General features: G+C 40.7%; 1 protein-coding gene across 1 annotated transcript in view; it reads left to right on the plus strand.

Moving 5' to 3' along the window:
• Nucleotides 1-12028: 12028 nt before the first annotated feature.
• The window catches only part of OVCH1 (ovochymase 1), a 61946-nt gene continuing 50854 nt past the window's right edge, over nt 12029-23120 (plus strand). Inside the window, exons 1-6 of the mRNA XM_070947509.1 lie at nt 12029-12080; nt 15675-15800; nt 18783-18892; nt 20019-20116; nt 21181-21353; nt 21800-21895. Of these exons, the coding sequence (XP_070803610.1) occupies nt 12029-12080; nt 15675-15800; nt 18783-18892; nt 20019-20116; nt 21181-21353; nt 21800-21895 (655 nt within the window). The remainder of the gene's footprint in view (nt 12081-15674; nt 15801-18782; nt 18893-20018; nt 20117-21180; nt 21354-21799; nt 21896-23120) is intronic.

Consider the following 23120-nt stretch of genomic DNA (forward strand, 5'->3'; position numbering starts at 1 on the left):
AGCATAAGACACACCTTAGTTTTTGGGGAGGAAAATAAGAAAAAAGCTGATTGGCAGATGGATGGCCTCCCGGAATACCCCCAATCAGCTGTTCCCAGAGGTGAATTTTAGCAACAGGTTCCTTGGTTGTGAGCTCTGTGCCTTTTTTGCTTTTTTTTCTGCCTCTGAAACTTCTGAAACTCCATTTCAGAAAAAACTTTTTTTCCTGCCTCTGAAAGCCTCCAAAACAGAGCTTTAGAAAAAAAGCCTCTGAAGCTCTGTTTGGGGGCTTCTTTTCTGAAGCTCTGTTTGGGAGCTTTTTTTCTAAAGCTCTGTTTGGGGGCTTCTTTTCTGAAGCTTCTTTTCTGATGCTTTTTTCAGCCTCTGAAACCTCCGTTTGCGAGGCTGGGTGGGGCTACATTCGGAGTATAAGACGCACCCAGATTTTCACCCTCTTTTTGGGGGGAAAAAGGTGCGTCTTATACTCCGAAAAATACGGTATTTATATTAACATGATGGGAAGTTAAGGTTTTAAATGCTGAATAAGGTAATGAAGCGTCAAATGACAGAGTAACAGATCTGACTATACAAATGGCACTTTCTAGATAATAAGCTCTTGTTATCATTCTGAACTTTCAGGGTGTGGTAATGCAGAAATCTGAGGTTCCGCTGTCAGTCGTTAAATGTGGGCCCTCAGCAGCTCTGCAAGCAAAAAATAAGTTAGCTCGTAACAGAGACATATTGTATCTTCTGCATTTTAAATCAAAATTTATTAGCCAGCTGTAGATTTTTTTTTGGATCTTTTTTCCTGATGAATCAACATGGCTGTGATTCAGGGCTTTTTGGTAAAAGGTAAGCCCATCGAGAATAAATATTTACAATAAAACCATTGTGCCAAATATATTATAAACTACCGGGATGTACTCTTAGCATACCCAATTGATGTGTTTGGTGGAACATGAAGCAGGCGGAAGTCAGCATCTGGAGATCATCTGGTTTGGGAAAGCTATCATAAAAAAGCACATTTTAATCTTGTACCCACCAGTGTGTTCAGCTCTGCACAGCTATGAATATTTCACATACTATTTCCTCATAAATAAATGTATGAAGGATGCCTCAACTGTTACATCCATAAATATTTCCATCTTTGTTGAAAATAGCGTGTTCAGGGTCAGGTTTTATTAATATCATAGACCATGATTTTCCTTGGCCTCTTAGTTCAATGAAACTGACATAATTTGTCTAAAGGAGATTCAACTCTTGTCAATTTCATCAATGCTGAAGAAATTCTCTACTAATCCTGACTTGAAGAGGAAACAGAGAGTTTCTGATTTTCCCCTACCCCCTTCAAAAGAATATGTATGTATAATTGTATTTACTTGTTAGTTTTAATGAACAATAGCAAAGAAAATGGTGCAGGAGATTAGACTATATGTGGAGTTATATTTGCATCTAGTTGCAAATCTGTACAGCAGCAAGAAATAGGAGATTATTCTCTTCTGCACAAGCTGGAGGAGCTGTGGTGTCATTTATAAGAAGAAAATCTCATTTGTGAATGTTGAAATGTGCATTAGCTGAAATGAAAGAAAACTCTGAAGTCATAGATTTGTTTTAAATGCTTTAAAAACGCATGCGATTTTAACCTTAGGCATAAATGAGATATACTGAAAAACAATGGAACAAATTATTTATGACCTTTCAAGGGAAATTGATCACAGCCAATTGAGCTCCTGCTCCTTAGTCCATTAGAGGCTATCACAAATAGAGACTCACTGAATCTCAAGCATTGATATATGATACGGTAAAAATATCTTACAAATTTAATGGCAACATAAATGTGTAAATCCAGGTACGTGTAATCATTTAGGATTATATAGATCATCTTTATAGATCCAAAAATGCAGCTGCTGAAATTTACTGTTTATTGTTTGCAATTTAATGAAAAAAATGTATACATTCTGGAAAATTAGCCTTTGAACTGAGATGATAACAAATTATCTGACAATGACAATGGTTGAAATACTATCATATTTAAGTAGAGTTGCCCATTTTTCTTACCAGGAAACTATTTCTTCAAGTATTTACAGATTTATCTTTGTTGGGCATTCAAGGAAGCAATGGGGAATGAAGTCACGAGTGGATAGATAAATCAGGCTGGCTGATTTATTGGGCAGATTTGAACACAGGAGCATTATTTTCCCATTTTTGATTTCTATATGTTTGAACTGAAATGCACTCAGAGGAATGAGTCATGACTGAAAAGTCTTCATGGTTGCCTTTATCAGCCATTCTGCCTTCATTTTTAATAGATTTTGGCTTTTAAATTTGAGGAGCAAAAAGCACTTCAATCCCAGCTTGCTCAGAACTGGTTCTATTATTATTATTATTTTAAAACCTGTCCTTGAAAATGGGCTGCATTTCAAGCCATGTGTTTTTCCCAGGCAGCATCTAAATTTTGAGTTTAGAGAAGAAATTAGTTCTCATTCCTTTTTACCTTCACCTTCCCCTCTCAAAAATCCAGCATTAGCATGTCCATTTCGATTTCTGTGAGTGGCAGCTTGCTGAGGTAATTTCCTGTATTGCACACTTGTACAAATGTACACAATGTGGATCAGAGGTGGGGATTCACTTACTTTCTCTACCGGTTCGCAAATGTGAGCACGTGTGCATGCACACGGCCTTCTGCGCATGCACAGAAGTTGCGCATTACATCCGGGCAGGTGGGCGGAGCCTCCCACAGTCGCCGCTACAGGTTCGCGCGAGCCGGAGAGAACTGGCTGAATCCCACCACTGATGTGGATCCTTTTCCAGCTGAATTAGGCTCATTTTGGGGAAGACTCAGTTTAGTGATTATTCATATTGATCTAACACCATTCCAGAGCTCTGCATTCCTGATTTGATCACTTTTCCATTTTATTTTATTTTTTTGCTGATTGCAGATTAAATGCAGTTGTAAATATCTTGGCTCTCTTCTACTGGCATATATTTTAGGCCTGTATTATGAACAACGTTTTTTTAAGTCCAAGAAAAATAGTGGGACAACTCTTTTTCTGAAAACTCAAGTTGTTTTGTACACGGCCCTTTATGAAGAGAGGTCAAGCTCAACCTAAAACAAACGGGTTTTAAGAGCTGCCCCATTCATTCAGCAAAGAGCTTATACATCTGTACAAAGGACCTACTCCAATTGAAGTGCATGGGGAAAGCTTGAAGTGCACGAGCTCTAGAAATATTGTTAGGCATGATGATAAGTTATTCTACTTCTGATAAAAACAATGACTGTGTTCACATTTTTGAATTAAGGTATAGTTTATTTGACTGCTTTACAAACCACAGTGGCGAGACTCATGTAATATGATGAGGCAAAGTAACTGAATGTAGTCTGCCATTAGCTATTGTACCTGTGTATTTCTGTTGATACAATAGTATGTATTGTGATTACAAATATGTACCTTAGCATCTTTGGTGAACGCAGTCAGCAGTGGTTATTCAGCAAACCATAGTTTAACATGAAGCATTGCCACACAGCACAAAACGGAGCCCTTTGCCGAATATTTTGCGCAGTTGTTTCCTGGTGATCAACAACGACCTTCTTTTAAAGAGAGATTTTTTTAAAAAAGAAAACGTTATTGTATTAAGATAATTTGCTGTCAAACGGCAATATTCAATGTACTTTTCAGAGGTTTGTTAAAAGGTTATGAATGGACCTTTGAAATGAAGCTGAGGTAGATAGAGGCACATACACAGCTGAATGCTGGGCATTTCCCTAACTCACTTCTAAAAATGAAAAAGAGATTCTCTACATCAGGGGTGTCAAACTTGATTTCATTAAAGGCCACATCAGGGTTGTGTTTGACCTCGGGGGGGGGGGACTGGCCAGCTCAATGTCACTCATGTCGGGGGCGCCTGTGGTGGCCCGAGCGCTCTGTCAGCAAAAACAGGCTCCCGAGCTCTGTTTTTGGCTGTGATGGCTTCCGGCAACCCTATGCCAGCGAAAACAACTCGGGAGGGCCCTCCCGAGCTCCATTTTCACTGACAGAGGCACTGTGGGCCGATCCTTTGCTGTTTCCAGGGCAGCCCCACGGGCCAGATCTAAGTACCCTGTGGGCCAGATCCAACCCCCGGGCCTTGAGTTTGACACCCCTGCTCTACATCAATGGCTCCCAACCTTTTGGCCACTAGGGAACGGTTCCATGGAGAACCGTTTTTCCGTGAACTGGAGGCAGCGTGGTTTTGCATGTTGCCTGCATCCTGCAGATGGGGCTTCACTTGTTTGCGGGGCCTGGTTGCTGGCATGCTGCGGCCACGGCCGGATTTTCCTATAGGCTAACTAGGCTTCAGCCTAGGGCCTCAAGATCAAGAGGGGCCTACATTCAAATTGTTAGCAAAATTAAAATTACACTTTCACTATAGGTGAAAGGGCCTCATAAGTGGAATAGCCTAGGGCCTCTTTTCATCTAAATCCGGCCCTGGCTGCGGCCCATTGTCGGTCCACTGCTCAGGAGTTGGGGACCCTTGCTCTACATGGTGGAACATCTCTTTTCCATGTTGAACACTTCCATTTTCATCTGTGTTTGATGTTCTGCCTTGGGCAGCCCCTATGAATCAGAATAGGCAATATTGGGCTAGCCCAACAAATAGGCTGAGGCAAGGAAACTTTCTGTCGCTTCCTTGCTTTATGCTGGATTTGTGATTCTTTTTAGAAGCAATTTGTGCTGTAGAAGAGAAGTGAACATCTTTTGGTCCCGAGCTGCATATTTTGCAGTCTCTGGAGTCCCATTGGACCACAATTGCTAAAAATAAATGAAATACAGAAATATATGTAATATACTAGAGAATAGCAATTCCTTTGTGGAAGGAATGTGCTCGAAGGGAGGGGCACCACTGCTGTCAGAATTGCAAAAGTGATTACTTTGTGTTATTTCCCTTGTTTCAAAGACTGTTCATATACTTATATAACCATATGGCAAGTGTCTCTCCTTCATATGCTAAATAAAAACAGAAAGTTTGGATTTTCAGCACTGCTTCAAATATTTACAAGCACTATTTATATCAGGGGTGTCAAACTCACGTATTCACATGACTTATCGCAACTTCCCCCCCCCCTTTGCTAAACCGGGGGTGGGTGTGGCCAGCATGTGACACATCTGGCCCACGGGCCACGAGTTTGACACCCCTGATTTATATGGTTATAGAAACCTGCTATAGTCCAGTTTGATCATCAATCTGGGCAGCCCAGTATCGTCCATTAAAATCCCAATTTATTTCAAACCGTTTTTCACCATCTGTTATCTGATCTTTGCTTTAACCAAAGTCTTTTGGAGTCTTTTGCATGTAAAGCATGAATTCTGTCATTGAACTTCAGTCTTTCTAAAAAGAGATATTGACAATCACAGACATTCGCTTAGGATGCCAGCAATGATCAGACTTCTGGGGATTAAGGATAATTAAATATGACAGTGTATGAAAATTTATAAAGCCTTACCAGACCGGGGACCACAGTTGGAGTCATGGAATTGCAATTACATGGTTCAGATTGTTTTCTTAACAGCCGCTCTGATCTTGAATTTGAAAGCCTGCCAAAATCTCTGCACACTTTTTACAGTTGCACTATGTGTTCAGCTTATTGCTTGCACGCTTTTCCTTTGTGAAAATATGGCCCTGTAGGGCTTTTTGCCTAGGGTATGTGCAATAGTTAGCCGCTTGTTTCTATATATACAAGGAGCAACAAGAAAACTTGTTTGGGGGGGAAAAATGTCAACTTAGATTATGGTAATCTCTGAAAATATGTGCCAATGTTCTTTGTGGTGTAGATCTGAGTTCATTGAAAAATCTTCTGAGGACACTGATTGTAACTGATGGCTTCTATGAACATTCAGAATTCTCTTTGCCAAATCTGGATGCTATTGAAATTTTACAAATTGAGGTTAATTGCATAGATGTGGAATTTTTCATTTTCACTTTTGCCTTTTCTTCAGTTTTGGGGTATTGTTTTTTGTTCATTAGATTTAAATGCACAATTTAACAGTGTACTGTATGCCAGTGGTAACAAGATTTGGAAAGATCCTTTATTTTCATTGTCAAATTATGGATGGATTTTGACCTCAGAAATGATTATCAAAGAAGTCTTGGGACAAAGCAGATGTATATAAACGTCTATTTTATATAAAAATGATAAAACTATTGGCGTTTTCTTTTTCCTGAGTGTTTGCTTTGGAGTGTGTGCGGTGCAACTTAATCTTTCATTCTGCGTGTTTCTGTACACTTATGGAGAAGCATTTCAATGTGCCAAAAGTAATAAATCACAACATAGAATAAAATATTATTAACTCCCAGTAAAATGAAAAATAAACTTCATAAAAAGAAGGAACTTCTAAAACAATTTTGACTCCCAAGCAATCATCGTTCCAGAAGTTTTTCTTGCTAAGCCATATCAAGTAAATCCGGCAACATTGAATGCCTTTTTACAACACAATCATAGTTATGAATTAATCAGTTTTCCAGGTTTGCACCTCATACCTTGAAATTAAGCAGTTGAGTTGATGTCATACAGCAGGCTAAATTGCTAATAAAGGTTAACATCAATAAGCATAGCATGTTGCATAAATGCAGCTGCTGGATTTGTAACTGACCTGGTCAACTCCGTTGTGTGAACAATGACACAAGGTGGGGAGGGACTCATACAAGCTCAGCTTTGTCCCTAGAGCAAGTGACACATTTTAGAGATGCTTTAGAGAATATCCTCAATGGATATAACTCACAAGCTGGCAGCAAACGGAGGACAAACAGTCTAATTTAGCATTACTTGTTCATATAATAATGTATACTGTTAACCAGCTACCTGATGCCTTACACCACAGGTAGTCCTCAACTTACAAACAGTTCATTTAGTGACCATTTGAAGTTACAATGGCACTGAAAAAGTGACTTACGACAGTTTTTCCACACTTACAACCATTGCAGCATCCCCATGATTGCAGGATCAAAATTCAGATGCTTGGTTTATATTTATGATGGTCTCAATATCTCTGGGTTGTGTGATACTCTTTTGTGATCTTCTGACAAGCAGAGTCAATGGGTTAACAACCATGTTACTAAGTTAACAAACTCAATGATTCACTTAACAACTGTGGCAAGAAAAATCGTAAAACTCACTTAACAAATATTTCACTTGGGAACATAAATTTTGGGCTCCGTTATGGTCGTAACTCGAGGACTACTCCTCTGAAGAAATGTCAGAAAACCTATATTAACTGGAAATTGCAAGGGATGCAAGAAAATTACAGTCTTCTGTAGAAAAATTAAAATGTTTGCATTTCAGACTTGACATACTCTGCAGATCAGAGTGCCAATAACTCAAATAATGGATCGAGTTAATGGGTATTTAAAGAAAAACCTAGGTACGGTACATGTGCAGACATGATGTGGAAAGTTGATATGCTGTCTTGCCTATGAACCATGACTGTAGGGCCAATATTTTCATAGCTGAAACCACAGAAATATTTGCAGGTACACAGAGATCAGTAGGGACAACTGATTCTAAATTCCAAAGTATTCAAAGAAAATATTTTGAGTAGAGCTGCAAGACCAAAATGTTAAATTACCTTCTCTTGAACTTGTGTTGTACTGTATATCAGGCTGACCCCAAGGCTATGTTATCCCTTGACTATACGGGATTCTTGTACAGTACTTAGTTAAGTACTGTACTACAATTGTGCTACCACAAAATATTCTTCCTCCCTGATAGTTCTAGAGCAAAGGTCTTCAAACTTGGCAGCTTTAAGACTTGTGGACTTTGTCACGAGTGTTTCCAGGATTGTTGTGGCTATCTGCCTACTCACAAACAGTATGGTTTTAATCAAGCCATCTGCTGTTGGCAATTACCTGCAAGCCTTCCCCGCCCTAGTTAATTGCAGGTTAACTCCCTATATAAGCAAGGACCTTTTGCTTGCTACTCGGGTCTAGTCTTCTAGGCCTAAATGCACAGCTCCTGCAGGAAGCTTGGTGCAACGCCGCAGATGGGAGAAGAATGCAGATAAGGACTCCAGACGTTACAGAGAGACACCCACGGATGCTTGCCTTTTGCTGTTTTGTAGCACGCAAGCTATCATCGGGACTGCTGTTGCTGGATCTTCTTCTTCCCACAAGCTTCAAGCAATGTTTGCTGTTTGAACTGATTTTATTTCAGGTGACTTTCAGCTGTGAAGCTCGTGCTGCTCCCACCATGATGGCCTTGATGATGTATCGACGCCGAAGCTGCTTACCTTCATGCTAGCTTTATTCTTTTGTGAACTGTTTCGGTATTGTGGAGAGGGATCTAGGGAGATAGCCTCGCTTCACATACCCAGATAAGACTTTGTTTTTAATGTGTTTTCTTAAAGACATAGTGCTTTTTAAATGTTTTAAAGTAAATTATATTTTTACACAAGACGCCTCTGTCAGAATCATTTCAGTCTCAGTGTGTTTACTCATGAGCTGGTTCACGGTCCGGGGTACCCCTCAACCCCATGTCGTCACAGACTTGAACTCACAGAATTGAGAATTCTGGGAGTTGAAGTCCACAAGTCTTAAAGCTGCCAATTTGGGGACCCCTGTTCTAGACAAAATGATTGTATTTGAATGTGATTGGGGAACTGGCAACTGATGCTAGTCTGAGCTTAGCTAAACATAACAGCAACAAACAACAACAACAACAACAACAACAAAGGAATGACGCAAAACTTAGGCTGAATCACATGTCTTAATCACTTATTTTAATCACAATATCTTGAATACTTTACCTGTTGCAAAAGCTAGGCTCGCACAACATTTTAAGCCAAAATCATGTTTTGGTTGAACACAGCTTTTTACTATCTGGGCGTGTTCCAGACATTTATTGAAACACCCAGAACTCTTGGCAATGATTGTGGTAGCTGGAGATTTGTCCATCTATTTGGAGAATGCCAGTGGTGGGTTTCTACTGGTTCGCGCGAACCGGTAGCAGCGGCAGCTCCACCCACCCGCCCGGACGTCATCATGGACGGTCTGCGCATGTGCAGAAGGTTCTGTGCATGTGCAGAAGTGGTGCATGGGTACGGTCAAAATTGCAAACCGGTAGCGAAGGTAAGTTGAACCCACCACTGGAGCATGCCCAAGTCAGGGGAAGGCTGGCCTACCATGAGTTGTGAACCTGACATTTTACTCATTGCTCTAAGGTTGTTTTAACTGTTGACACTGATTTTGCCCTCAATTGGGTGGATTCACAGAGCATGTTAAGGCATAAGACCATAGGATGCTTGTCATCATGGATTGATTCATAAACAAAGCATATTTCCCATGTCAAAGTCTGATCCCAAAACTATAGGCTAATTATGTGTTTATAGAGGTTCTCAGTCATCAAGATCATGGCTATCCCAAAGGTGCTTTTTCAAAAGGCAACTGGACCTAGTTTTTCCTTGAAGACGTTTTATCCTTTCATCCAAGAAGCTTCTTCAGTTCTGACTGAATAGTGGAGGATAGAAAGGAGTTAGATTCCTTGCAGTCATCTGGTCGTCAGCACTCTTTCTGAGAGTTGTTGAGGCTACTTGGAAGTTTGTCTGTTTGAGCTTCACCTGAACCTTCTTGGAACTGCTAAAAGGACTGTGTTGCAAACAGAAGATAGGTGGGGTCCTATTCCCACCCCTCTGTTGAGAGAGGGATGTTCAATCTTAATTTAAATGGCCTCTCTTTCAAACTAGCAATCCTCTCTGTCCAGAATGTGGACTTGGTTGTCTTCAAAAGAGTGATCTTTGTCAGCGAGAGGTTTTTAAGGAAAAACAAAGTCCAGTTAAGCCTTTGAAAAAGCACCTTTGGGTGTAGGCTATGTAATTACTGAGTAAAAGCCCCCCCCCGGAAGATTAGCCATCCAGATGGAGAAAATCTGAAAGTTCCAGCACTATCTTGGTGTAAAGAATGCCACAAGCCTAGTTGTCCAGAGGAGAAACTTGGCACTGCCAATGGATTGTAGTCAATATTCAAAGCAACTAGAAGGAAGCTGATTTCCCTGGTAAGTATATCAAGACCTTGTAACTACTTGTACATTGCCTGGGGAAGTAAAGAGAAAATGCTTATTCAGAAGAGAGGAAAGAATGAAGGGAGGACATATATAGACAGAAATTGTTGGATTCTACAGGTGCAATGTTAGAAGAATTCATTCATCCTCTTTTAATGACCCCATAATCCCTTGCGGGGTGGAGTCTGGGCAACTGAATGGAGCTGAGTGTTTACTGGCTGGATGCCCTTCCTGTCACCAGTACAGAGTTATATTCAGCAGATATATTCTCAGTGTGCCCAGGGAGAGAAATATCAGCCTCTACCTAGGATCGAACTCATAGCCTCCTGATTGTGAGGCAAGAGCTCCACCTCTAGGCCACCGCACCACTCGTTAGAAGAATTCATTACAGTACAGTAATAATTTAAATAGAAATACAATATTGCAGCAAAGGAGTTCTGGCAAACTATGACCATTTAACTCTTGTGCCTGCTTAGACAATATTTCTGGGGCTGAAGATTTGATGACTAAAGTAAAATTAGCTAATGTTCATCTAATAGATTAAGCCCCAAATCGTGCTTTACAAACTACAAGAACTGTGTTCATATAATACGCTAAGCAGAATTTAAACCCATCCATTTAGGTTATCAAAATAGTTTTGATAGGTTTGTCTATCAAACATTACACTAAATCCTGATGCTGTTTCTTTCATTTTTAGCTTCCTGTGCTGTGAAAATTCACATATATAATTTGTAAATCATGGTTATAGATTAGTCCCATATATTTACGGCTTAACTAACAAAAGCATTTTCTTTAGTAAATCACGGTTAAAAGCACTACACTATAAAGGTAAAGGTAAAGGTTCCCCTCATGCATATGTGCTAGTCGTTCCCAACTCTAGGGGGCGGTGCTCATCTCTGTTTTAAAGCCAAAGAGCCAGCGCTGTCCGAAGACATCTCCATGGTCATGTGGCTGGCATGACTAAATGCCAAAGGCACACAGAACGCTGTTACCTTCCCACCAAAGATGGTCCCTAGTTTTCTACTTGCATTTTTTACATGCTTTCGAACTGCTAGGACAAGTAACAGGAGCTCATCCCATTACACGGCACTAGGGATTCAAACTGCTGAACTGCTGACCTTTCGATCAACAAGCTCAGTTTCTTAGCCACTGAGCTAAAATGTGCTATATGTGCACATATATGTGCACCCAATTACTTATATAGTAGGAATGTGGAGTTTTTTTGATGCTGTAAATGTTAATACAGAAGATATCGTTACAGTACAATGATATCTATACTGATTATTATGTTCTAATGTTTACATCACCTGGAGTATTAAAGATTAAAAAAAAGGACTATCAATATTAATGACAATTTAGGATGTCAATGTCAATGAGCATAAGATTAGTCTTTTTTTTATCCAGAATTGAATGTAACAATTAAAAAAAAAAGATTGGGTCAATGTATTTGCTGTATAATAAAATTTTCCAACTTAAGCTGATTACTTTACATAAGTTCTCCATTGTACTGTTTTTTGTACATGTTGACAAAAGGAAAAAAGATAAAGCAAGCTTAAGAATAATTTAAATAAATAAGAAAGAAAGAAAGAAAGAGAGAGAGAGAGAGAGAGAGAGAGAGAGAGAAAGAAAGAAAGAAAAGAAAGTTTCTAACTTTCCTCTTTCTGAACACCTTATTTGAAATATTTGTACACGTTTTTAAGGATACATTCATTGACTTCTCTCCCCAATGAATCTTACCTAATAAATACCTGTTTGTGTCTTTTAAACTACAATTCCCAGATTCCCTTGGAAAAGGATAGGTATTAAATCATTAAGGGCAAAGTGCTTGACTAAATCTTGACTAAATACAGCAGGATATCAAGATACAGCAGGATATCAAGAATCTTTTCTTCACTTCTCCTTTTTCTTTAAAAAACGTGGTGGGTTATAGAAAAAGTCTTTTGAAGCCTATTTTTGCTTCCATCCTTTCTTAAACGCCCACTTGTGGCAAAAAGGGTTGTTTGGCTGTGATTTACACAAACCATGCAAATATCACAATGGTTCCTCTATCCCATTGTCTGTCTCCATCTACATGGTAAGTGTTTGAGAATACTCTCCCTCTCCAAAATTGGGTGATTATGTTTGTTTTGGGCAGTTATTGTAGCCACAATATCAAGCATTTGATCCGTTTTTTAAAAAATATTCTAAGGAAAGGGAGCTCTTCATGAGAGAAGCAGGGTCTAAAGTGGCTTTCTGAACTTCCAGGAGTATTGTGTTGAATGTTGTCCAATCTGTTATTTACTTGAAAGTAAGCTCTATCAGATACAGGGGGCTGTCTTACCACTGAGCAATACACATCCATGGTCCTTTTTACATAACTGGCTATTTAGGAAAGAACATCCAATCCTGGGAAGCAACTCGCAAACAAACCCACTTCCCCTTTTTCTTATAACTAGCCAAACATCCGTATTCAAGAGGGATTAGTCAGTCTTCCTTAAGGAAATGAAACGGTCCAGATGGCATGGAATAAAAGGAGTCAACATGTAAAATTTGTATTTTGAGTCCCCTTGTTTTTAAAATGTCTTTTTTTTCCCCATTAAAACCACAATTAAGCATCTTTTGGAAAGGTTTGGAAGGACTTGAAGGATTTGTGCAGCCCCAGGGCTTCTGTTTTTACATTTCTTGCAGTGTGTGGTCTCCAACTGCCAAGGGAAAGCTCTTGACTCTAGTTGTTTATAAAATGGCTTGTGAAATATTGATTCTTTTGCATCATAATGGCTAAAAGGTCTTTCACTGTCCTGAGCCTGATGGGTTTTTCCATCTCCAAAGCAAGTCTGAATTTATCCCAGTGGTCCTTCAATTATTGTACTACAAGTTGTTTACGATTTAGGTAATTCAAGTAGTAGTATTTGTCTCGTTCCCTCCTAAATGCTCAGCAAAAGCTTTGCAGGTGACTAAACATGACTCTTCTGAGCCTTTATAAATTCCCTTTCACCCCATGGACTCTCTTGCCAGTTATCAAAAGCATCTTTTACATCCGGAATTCTGAGTCACCTGATATTTCTGGAGAATACAGGTAGTCCTTGTTTGGTGATAACATTTGGGGCCAGCAACTCAGTCATTAAGCATCACAGTCACTAAGTGAAACTTTGACTCTACTTATTTCAGCTTTTCTTGGCTTTCTACCTATGAGGGTCATAAATGCAAGACTTGGTTGAAAAGTTACTTTTTCATTAGGATCGTTCACTCTGAATGGTTGCTAAATGAGGATTGCCTATCTCAGGGGTGTCAAACTCAATTTCATTGAGGGTCACATCAGGGCTGTGGTTGACCTGGGGGGGGGCAGGAGGGCATGGCCAACTGGTTGGTGTGGCTGACTGGGTGGGCATGGCCAATTGGGTGGGCGTGGCCAGATTTATTTATTTATTTATTGATTTATTTATTTATTTATTTATTAGTTTAATTTATATGCCGCCCTTCTCCAGAGACTCAGGGTGGCTTACAATGCATTAAGCAATAGCCTTCATACTTTTGTATATAACTGCTTAGTAGGGCTTTTTGCCCCCCCCCAGCGGTGTTCTATTTTATACAAAGTCAGCTTATTGCCCCCACAAACCGGGTCCTCATTTTACCTACCTCGGAAGGATGGAAGGCTGAGTCAACCTTGAGCCTAGTGAGAATTGAATTCGCAGTAATTGCAGGCAGCTGGCAGCTACTTTAACAGCAGTTTTAGTCCGCTGCGCCACCAAGACTCTTTTTAAGCTTGATGCCATTCCCCAAACTTCTGGCATGTTTCCTCTTCGAATTGGGTAGACTGGGCCGAAGCCACGCTGGCCCGATGTTTCTTCCTCCCATTCGGTAGACCGGGTCAAAGGGACGTGGGTAGACCAGGTTGAAGAGATGTGGGCATACTGGGCCGAAGTGACACGGGTAGAACAGGCCAAAGCGAAACGGGATGGCCTGTTACATTTTCCAGGATGGCCCTGCAGGCCGCATCCTGCACGGGCCTTGTGTTTGACATCCCTGGCCTATATCTTTAAATGATTACACAAATTTGTGTCCAGTGAAATTTAAAAAGTTCACTAAGCCTCTCCCCCACTTAATTTTTTTTAAAAATATTTTAATTAAAAAAATGAATAGGATCATTTTGTGAATGTAAACCCTAGCCTCAAGCACAACTTTTTTTTTTTTTTTTGCTTTAATTTATATGCCGCCCTTCTCCGGAGACTCAGGGCAGCTTACAACGCGTTAAGCAATAGCCTTCATACTTTTGTATATTTATACAAAGTCAATTTATTGCCCCCACAATCTGGGTCCTCATTTTACCTACCTTTGAAAGGATGGAAGGCTGAGTCAACCTTGAGCCTGGTGAGATTTGAACTTGCAGTAATTGCAAGCAGCAGATGTTAATAACAGTGCTTTAGTCCACTGTACTATCAGGCTCTTCAGAAACTTGCTATTTCAGCAAAGTTTCTGGGTCCTACATAAATATAAACTTTAGACGTGTTCTTAGAAAACAACATGGTGGCTTACTGCAGCCTTGCCAGATTTGCACGTCTTCTAGCAGATGCATGCTTAATGATTAGTCACTGTGAGCAACATTGTGTGAAATTGCTCATAATGTTGTGGAAGATTGCTTTATATTTTTATCTTTTGAATCTTTGTTTTTTAGTTGAGGCTTATCTCTTTTCAGACATTGGAAATATGTGTTTTCCCGTAGTGCTGGCTGGGGGATTCTGGGAGTTGAAGTCCACCCATCTTCAAGCTTCCAAGGTTGAGAAACACTGCTCTAGCATGATTTTTTTCAGGATGCTCATAATATAAGCCCTACCCCAAAAATAAGCCCCAGTTAAGATCATCAGCCAGATGGATGCCTTTAGTATCGCATTTCCCCGAAAATAAGATCTAACTGGAAAATAAGCCCTAACATGTCTTTTGAAGCAAAACTTAATATAAGACCTAGTCTTATTTTCAGGAAAACGGGTAACATTAAACTTCCTTGAGAACATTATTAACATTTATTTTTTGGGTTTTTTTAAAAAAATACCCATGCATTTATATTTTTATAAATAATTTCAAGGTGGTGAACATACCTAATATTCCTTCCTCCTCCTATTTTCCCGACAAAAAAATGGTCGCTGGATGAGTGGTTTGTTAACTCAGGAGTATCTATAATTCAGATCAAACACTCACTATTCCTCGGACAACGTGCACAATGTGTGTTTTTTTTCCTGTCACTTTCCGTCTGTCTGTCTGTCTGTGAATCACACTAGGAATGTGTGATGTTTACACCTTTCATTTTGTGTTCTTTTTTCCCCGAGTCCAATGATGTACATGCAGTGCTTCCTCTGTTACTAACATCCTCATGGTCTGTCATGGACAATTTATTTGTTTTGGTCAATTTCCATTGATTTCATTCACACAATGAATGGTTTAGAAAGATTATTATTTTCCACAATGTACTCTATATTCCTGACACAGGAGTTGGTTTATTGTATAATAGAAATTGAGACACCTACAAATGCCTAGAGAAGAAATGTATGTAGATTCTCTTAGCAAAACAATGGTTATAGTTTTGGAAATGATCTTAGAACTTTAAAAGCAAAGTATCTCAGAGTACAAATTGCTTAAGAACCATCACTGCTGGTTAATTGGTCCAGACCTCCCACAAAAAAATTTACTTTCACAGTTTTCCAGAGATCAGAAATGGGCAAGTTAAGTGGAACAGAGGAATGGCAGAGTTTGTCTTCTCATGAACAGCTGTCTGAGAACTTTGTTCTTTCTAAGCCACTGGACTTTGAGAGGATGGAAAGAGGTAAGGTGGTCCTTCTTAATATCTTTTAATGTTTACAGTATTTATCCAGGCGCGTCCATGGGTGTGAATCAAACCAAAAATCAAGATGGAAGTCATAACTGCAATTGAAGTCTGCCCTTTTATACATGTTTTCCACACACGGTACATGAGAAAGTGACAAGATTTCACATGGATGGTTACATCCACCATCTTTGTTGACTTCTACTGGACATCCCTGGCTTTATGTAGAGGTAGTTCTTGACTTACAATCATCTGTTTAGTGACTGCGTGAAGTTACAAGAGCACCAGTGGTGGGTTGCTACCGGTTCGCCCCGGTTTGGGTGAACCGGTAGCAGCAGTGGCAGGAGGCTCCGCCCACCCACCCGGATGTCATCAAATACGCTCTGCGCATGCACAGAAGTGGTGCACGCACGAGCAAAGTGAGTGTGCATGCGCGAGCGAGCGAACCGGTAGCAAAGGTAAATAAAACCCACCACTGAAGAGCACTGAAATAACTGATGTATGACCAAGCTCCACAGTCACATGGTGAAAACTTGGCAACCAACATGTATTTACAATGGTTGTGGATGACCCAGAGTCATCTGTTCTCCATTTGCAAACTTCCCATCTGGCTTTTGACAAGCAAAGTAAATGGGGGAAGCTTGATTCACTTAACAATTGTATGATTCATTTAACAATTGCAGTGATTCATTTAAGAACTGTGGCAAACAATTGGGTCTACCTCACTTAAAGACGGCCTTGCTTAAGAAATGGAAATTCTGGTCCCAATTGTGGTTATAAGTCAAGGACTACCTGTATTTACTAGGCTTCAATGCTGCTCCAATCCAAAACTGATTCTGGGTGTTTTAGAGATTTGAATGCACTAATGATTATAATAATAATAATAATAATTTTATTTCTATACCGCCCTTCTCCCGGAGGACTCAGGGCGGTGTACAGCCTATTAAAAGCACAACGACAGACAATTTAAAAATAATTAAAATTATTAAATAGTTTCGGCACAAATTTAAAACCCCCAAAATTTAAAACACCTAATTTAAAATCATTACATTGATAGCCCGGCCTGGCGGAACAGCAGGGTCTTGAGGGCACAGCGAAATACACTGAGGTCGGAGATCTTACACATTTCTGGGGGCAGTTCATTCCACAGGGCAGGGGCTCCCACAGAGAAGGCCCTCCCCCTGGGTGTCGCCAGCGAGCATAACTTGGCCGATGGCACCCTGAGGAGACCCTCTCTGTGGGAGCAGACTGGCCGGTGAGAGGCTACTAGTGGCAGAAGTCGGTCTCGAAGATACCCGGGTCCTATGCCATGGAGCGCTTTAAAGGTGGTAACCAGCACCTTTAAAGCCATGTTGTTCCATTAACATGGAACAACATGGCTATTGTTCAAAAATGTGCTGCAGCCGCCAAAAAAGCCAGTGCAAGTCCTAGATTGCATGAACAGAATCAAGATCACGTGAAGTGTTGTTACCACTTTATAATGCTTTGGTAAGGCCGCATTTGGAATACTGCATCCAGTTTTGGTCATCATATTATAAAAAAGATATTGAGAGTCTGGAAAGAGTACAGAGAAGAGCAACAAAGATGATTAGGGGATTGGAAGCTAAAACATAGACTAGTTGCTGGAATTGGGTATGTCTAGTTTAATGAAAAGAAGGACTAGGGGTGACATGAAAGCAACGTTCCAATATATCAGGGGCTGCCACAAAGAAGAGGGAGTCAAGCTATTCTCCACAGCACCTGAAAGCAGGACAAAAGCAATGGATAGAAACTAATCAAGGACAGAAGCAACCTAGAACTAAGGAGAAGTTTCTTGACAGTTAGAACAATTCATCAATGGAAAAACATGCCTCCAGAAGTTGTGAATGTTCCAACACTGGAAGTTTTAAAGAAGAGATTGGACAACGATTTATCTGAAATTATATAGGGTTTTCTGCCTGAGCAGGGGGTTGGACTAGAAGACCTCCAAGGTCCCTTCCAACTCTGTTATTCTGTATGCTGTAATTACTAAGGAAGATTCCAGTTACGTATTGTACATCATTCTCCTGCAGGAGAGCAAAATGCAACACACCAGGCCTCAAAGTCTTGCTGAAATGCAAAGATTTAATCATTTTATAAAAATCCAGTAGAGTCGGGATCAAGCTAATATCTGGGAGATGATGTTCCATAGAAAGGGGCAGCTTCTCACCCCCAAAGTGGTACAGCTGCAAAATGTGATGTTTGCTTCTTATGCAGCTAGCAAAGGTTGGTTTTGTTGTTCATTTCATTGCTGCTGTGGAAATTTATTTATTCAAATAAAAAGCGCTAAAATTGCCCTTGGGTCTTGAAATGAAGCCTGCGGGGGCCACTCACTAGAGTGTTTCAAGCACTACCACATTTTCTTTCTTTTCCCAAGTCAACAGCTGGATTCTAAGCCACATGCCAGAAACAATTTATTTAGTAATGTAATTTATTTAAAGCATTTATATAGTCGTCTGTCTTTCAACCAACTCTGGGCAGCTCCCAATCAAATCATAATTCCCAATTAATCATAAATCACAATTTGAAAACCTCAAGCCAATGCCATAATAGTGCTCTGCAGAATCCAAGGGCTTTCAGATATGGGCATTGGCTTATCCTTGTTCAAAATATCCAAATGTCTATGGAGATTCTCAGTCATCCAGGTCATGGTTGTCCCAAAGGTGCTTTTTCAAGAGGCAACTGGACTTTCTGGTTTTTCTTTGAAGATGTTTTGCTTCTCATCCAACAAGCTTCTTCAACTCATCCAAGCTCCATTCAAGCTCCTTCCAGAGCTGAAGAAGCTTCTTGGATGAGAAGCAAAACATCTTCAAAGAAAAACCAGAAAGTCCAGTTGCCTCTTGAAAAAGCATCTTTGGGACAAAATATCCAAATATGACTTGGAACAAGGTTGTGTTCGGTCTCATGTAAGACTACAAGAATAGTACAATCTCAAATGGATTTCCCTCCCTTCTGCTTCCAAAGGAAGAAAATGTGGCTTTCGCTTTATGGATCTGGAAGATGACTTACAACTTGGGTCCTTTTCAAGAATTATTGGAGGAAGAATGTCTGTGCCAGGAGGGCAACCATGGCAGGTATCTATGCTTTTTTTTAAATTAAAAAATAAATGCTTATTGCTATTCCCAGGAACTGCAGTTCATCTTTTTTTAAAAAACAAAACAAACAAAGATTAGCTTTTATAGATAGTTCTCATTTAGGGATTGTCTCAGAGTCCGTTTTGCAGCTATGTTGGTGATGAAAGGGCAACTTTGCAATCAATTCTTGCATTTGCGACCTTCACAGGTCTGTAAAGCAAAAGGAAAGCTGAAGTAAGATCATAAAAACTGTTGTAGTTTCACTTAGCAATGGAGTTGTTGGTCCCAATTGTGGTTGGTAAACAAGGACTAGGTGCAGAGCTAAACTATAAGTAGTAGATGTTCCTCAGCAAGTTCTCTAAGAATGTCCAAAATGCATCTACCAGCTGCACAGTAGAATGGTCAAGGGAAATGTTTTGTAGTCCAGGACTCACTGATTAATACATATATTAAATACCAATGGGATTCTAATAATGCCTTGGCAAGAGAAACTCATTTATATAGTTTCAGTTGTATGGCTGATTTCCCTAGAATACAAGGACCAACCTGGGCTCAGGGGTGGGCTGCTGGGGGTTCACAAGGGTTCGGGAGAACCTCTAGCTAAGATTCTGTGCAGTTTGGAGAACCCCCAAATCCCACTCCTGGCTGGCCCACCCCACCCTGCCCCTCCCAGGAGTCCCCAGACGGCTTGTTTTAGATGCAGGTAAGCACAGAGGCTCAGGGAGGGTGAAAAATGGGCCTACCGGAAGTTTGGGAAGGCCAGAAACGGGCCTGTTCCTTGCCTCCAGAGGGTCTTCGGAGCCTGGGGAGGCTGTTTTCGCCCTCCTGGAGGTTCAAGGAAAATCTCCGGAGCCCGGAGAGGGCAAAAATGCTCCCCCCTGCCATGGTGCAGGAGGCAGACTAGGCCACGCCCACTATGGTCACGCCCACCCAGCAACCGGGCAGACAACCCCTTGCTAAAATTTTTGGAGCCCACCCCTGCCTGGGCTGCTGATCACAACTCTCCTGTCTAATCAAACTTCTAATTGGCCAGGCTGCCTTATAGCAAACCACTTAAAGTTGGAAACTCTTTTTTTCAGCCGTCTGATTTCTGTCTTCTCCCATCTTCCTTTTCCCCACTGAATAGGTCTCCATCAAGCGAGGCCGTTCTCATTTCTGCGGTGGCAGTTTGATTGGTGATGATGTGGTGGTCACTGCAGCTCACTGCGTCGTAGATTTCGATCTGTAAGCTATACTTTATATAACTTGCTTGGAGAGGAACCGAAAGTAATTGAAGAAGATGCTTGGTTACTGGCCCGCTGAGATACGGTGGCAGCTTGCGGAGTAGCATTGTGCAAAAAGCTTGTGGAATCGGCAGGCAAAATGTAAACTAAGGCTGAAGGGAGCAGGTGTTAGTGCAATATTTTTTTTTTAACTTGGGCAACTTTGAGATTATGGACTTCAATTCCCAGAATTCCCTAGCCAACCCAGGGAGGCTGGGAAAGGACTGGAAGGGAAAGCAGACATAAACAATCAGGGGACCGTAGGTTAGATAGTTGTCAATTTATCACATAAATGGCAGTTTAATTCAAATGGGGGGAAAAAATATAATTAGCTAATTTATAAACAAGACTGGGAAAATTTTTCTAACTGTCCAAAATGTCAAGACCAGCGCTGAACAGACCTTATTGAAGTTTGTGTCATTGTTGAATCTTTGATTTTGTCCAGTTGTGTGGCGAGATCATACAAATGCTTTAAGTACTGACTTGTCTCCTACCCAACTAACAGTTCGAAAGCATGCAAATGTGAGTAGATAAGTAAGTACCACTTTGGTGGGAAGGTAAGCCTTTGGCATATAGCTATGCTGGTCACATGACCACGGGAAATGTCTTTGGACAACACTGGCTTCCTCAGCAAAGAAATGGAGATTAACATCGCGCCCTAGAGTTGGACATGACTAGACAGGGAAACCTTTACCTTTTACCTTTACTACATGCTTCTCACATTAAAGTGGTTCTGTCTAGGTGCTTGCCAGGTGTGTTGTGAATTTTGAGAAGGAAACCTTGGAATTCTGGCTAGAAATTCTGGGAGTTGCAAATCCAACAGGTGAAAAAGGCTGTTGTAAGCCCATGAGAGCTGATAAAAAAAATGAATTTTCTAGAATTTGCTTGGTATCACCTCTGTAACATTTGGGGAATTTTTCTCCTGTGTAGAATCAAGAAATCATAAGTTTGGTTTTACTACATTGGGCGTATACTTTATGATAGGGTCAACTGGCTGAATAATAATGCTTTCCACTCTTTTTATAGAAAAGTTGTGAAGAATCTGATTGTGACTGTTGGTGAGTTTGATCTCGGCAGTGGGGATGAAGAAGAACAGAGTGTCCCAGTCTCTGAAATTGTTGTCCATCCTGACTTCAACAGATTTGGGTATATGGATTCAGATATAGCACTGCTGTATTTGAAACATCAGGTACAATATGGTAAGAAGAGGAGTGAAGCACTATTAAAGAAAATGGTGGGAACGTGCGCCAAAAATGGGGAATGCTTGAAAGAGGAAGGCTGTAACTCAACCTCCCAAATTGGGGAAGAGTCTATGACATCACTAGAAGGGGTGGTGCCAAGATTTTTTTTTTTTTTTTTTTTTGCAAAGGTAGTTAAAGGAGTTAAGGGGTGGGGATAGGAGTGAGAGACTTTGTAGAGTCAAGCTATTCTCTGGAACTAGGAACACATTTCTGATTTCTTATTGGATTCTTTTTTAAGAATCTGGAGATCAAATCTGGAAAATTATGCATGTGTCATTGATGTTCCGCTGAGCTATTCTTTGGGCACAAAAATGTAGAAATGAAATCTTCCCTGTGAAATTCATGGGTGTTCATCAAAAGAAAACATTGATTTAAAATTGCCGGTTGTATATTCCCTCTCTTAGGCTATGAAGTACAGCCTATCTGTCTTCCCCACAAGGAAGATGTATTTGAAGCTGGAACACTCTGCGTTGTGAGTGGATGGGGCAAAACCTCTGAGGGTGAGTATTTGGTCCTGAGCTTCCTATGGGGAGTAGCATGTGAAGTTTGCTATTGACTTGCTTTTTAATTATTGCAGGATGAACATGCAGAGCTACAAAACATAGTAGGACTCACTACTAGCTTTGTTGACTAGGGTTGCTAGGAGTCATAGTACAGGACTTTATAAAGCCCAGGTTCTCCTTCATACTGGCTTATTCTCTTTCTCCTATTATTTTATGAATTTCCTCACTAAAGCATTAAAGTGCTTCACATAAAACTCAATGAGGATGGACCATCTCAATGCTACACCCCATCCTGCTTTTAATACCACTGTTCCAATGCAGTTAGAATTAATCCCACATAGATTTATGTTCCCCTATGACTCTGTCTCTTCCCTCCTCTCTGGCCATGTCATAAATCACATTCTCCAATTAACCACTTTGGCTAGCTGTGAAATCCAACACCCTCCTTCTGATTGCGGTCAGGAAGAATGTATGGAATGCACTTCAGTTAGGGAAATCAATCAGCTCTATCAGTTCTCCCTCCCTCCTGCTCATGGCAATTTGAAAGCTTTGCAAGTTGACAACTGTCTGAAGTCACAGTAGTTATCTGAGTCCCCTCTATGGCAGGGTTTCCCAACCTTGGCAACTTTAAGATGCATGGACTTCAACTACCAGGATTCCCCAGCCAGGAGAATTCTAGGGGTTGATGTTCATGCATCTTAAAGTTACCAGCATTTCCCTCTGCTCTAGGGTAATGACCCAACACATTTTACACAGTGTTACCTGTGAAATTAACTGAAGAAGTTACCCCGGACAGTGTTAACTGAAGGATAACATAAGACTGACTCACACAGGGTCCAGGGACAAGTTAAAGTCCACATGGTGAGACCTTATGTGGAGAAGAGCTTTTGGCCTGATGGGCTTGTTCCAAGGTTTAAACACAAGTGGGGAAAGGCCATCAATCATATTTTGTTCTGTGGCACCTTCTGCTCTACATTTCCATCCTCAATCTCATTGAGCAGTTGGTAGTGACCTAAGTCAACACCCAGACCAGAGGTGGGTTTCAGCAGGTTCTGACCAGTTCTGGAGAACCGGTAGCGGAAATTTTGAGTAGTTGGGAGAACCAGTAAACACCACCTCTGGCTGGCCCTGCTCCCATCTATTCTCTGTCTCCCGAGTCCCAGCTGATCTGGAGGAAATGGGGATTTTACAGTATCATTTCCCCTGGAGTGGGGAGGGAATG

This window comes from Pituophis catenifer, unplaced genomic scaffold, assembly GCF_029215685.1.
Source record: "Pituophis catenifer annectens isolate HBS135680 unplaced genomic scaffold, rPitCat1.0.hap2 SCAF_7, whole genome shotgun sequence".
Classification (NCBI taxonomy): Eukaryota; Metazoa; Chordata; class Lepidosauria; order Squamata; family Colubridae; genus Pituophis; species Pituophis catenifer.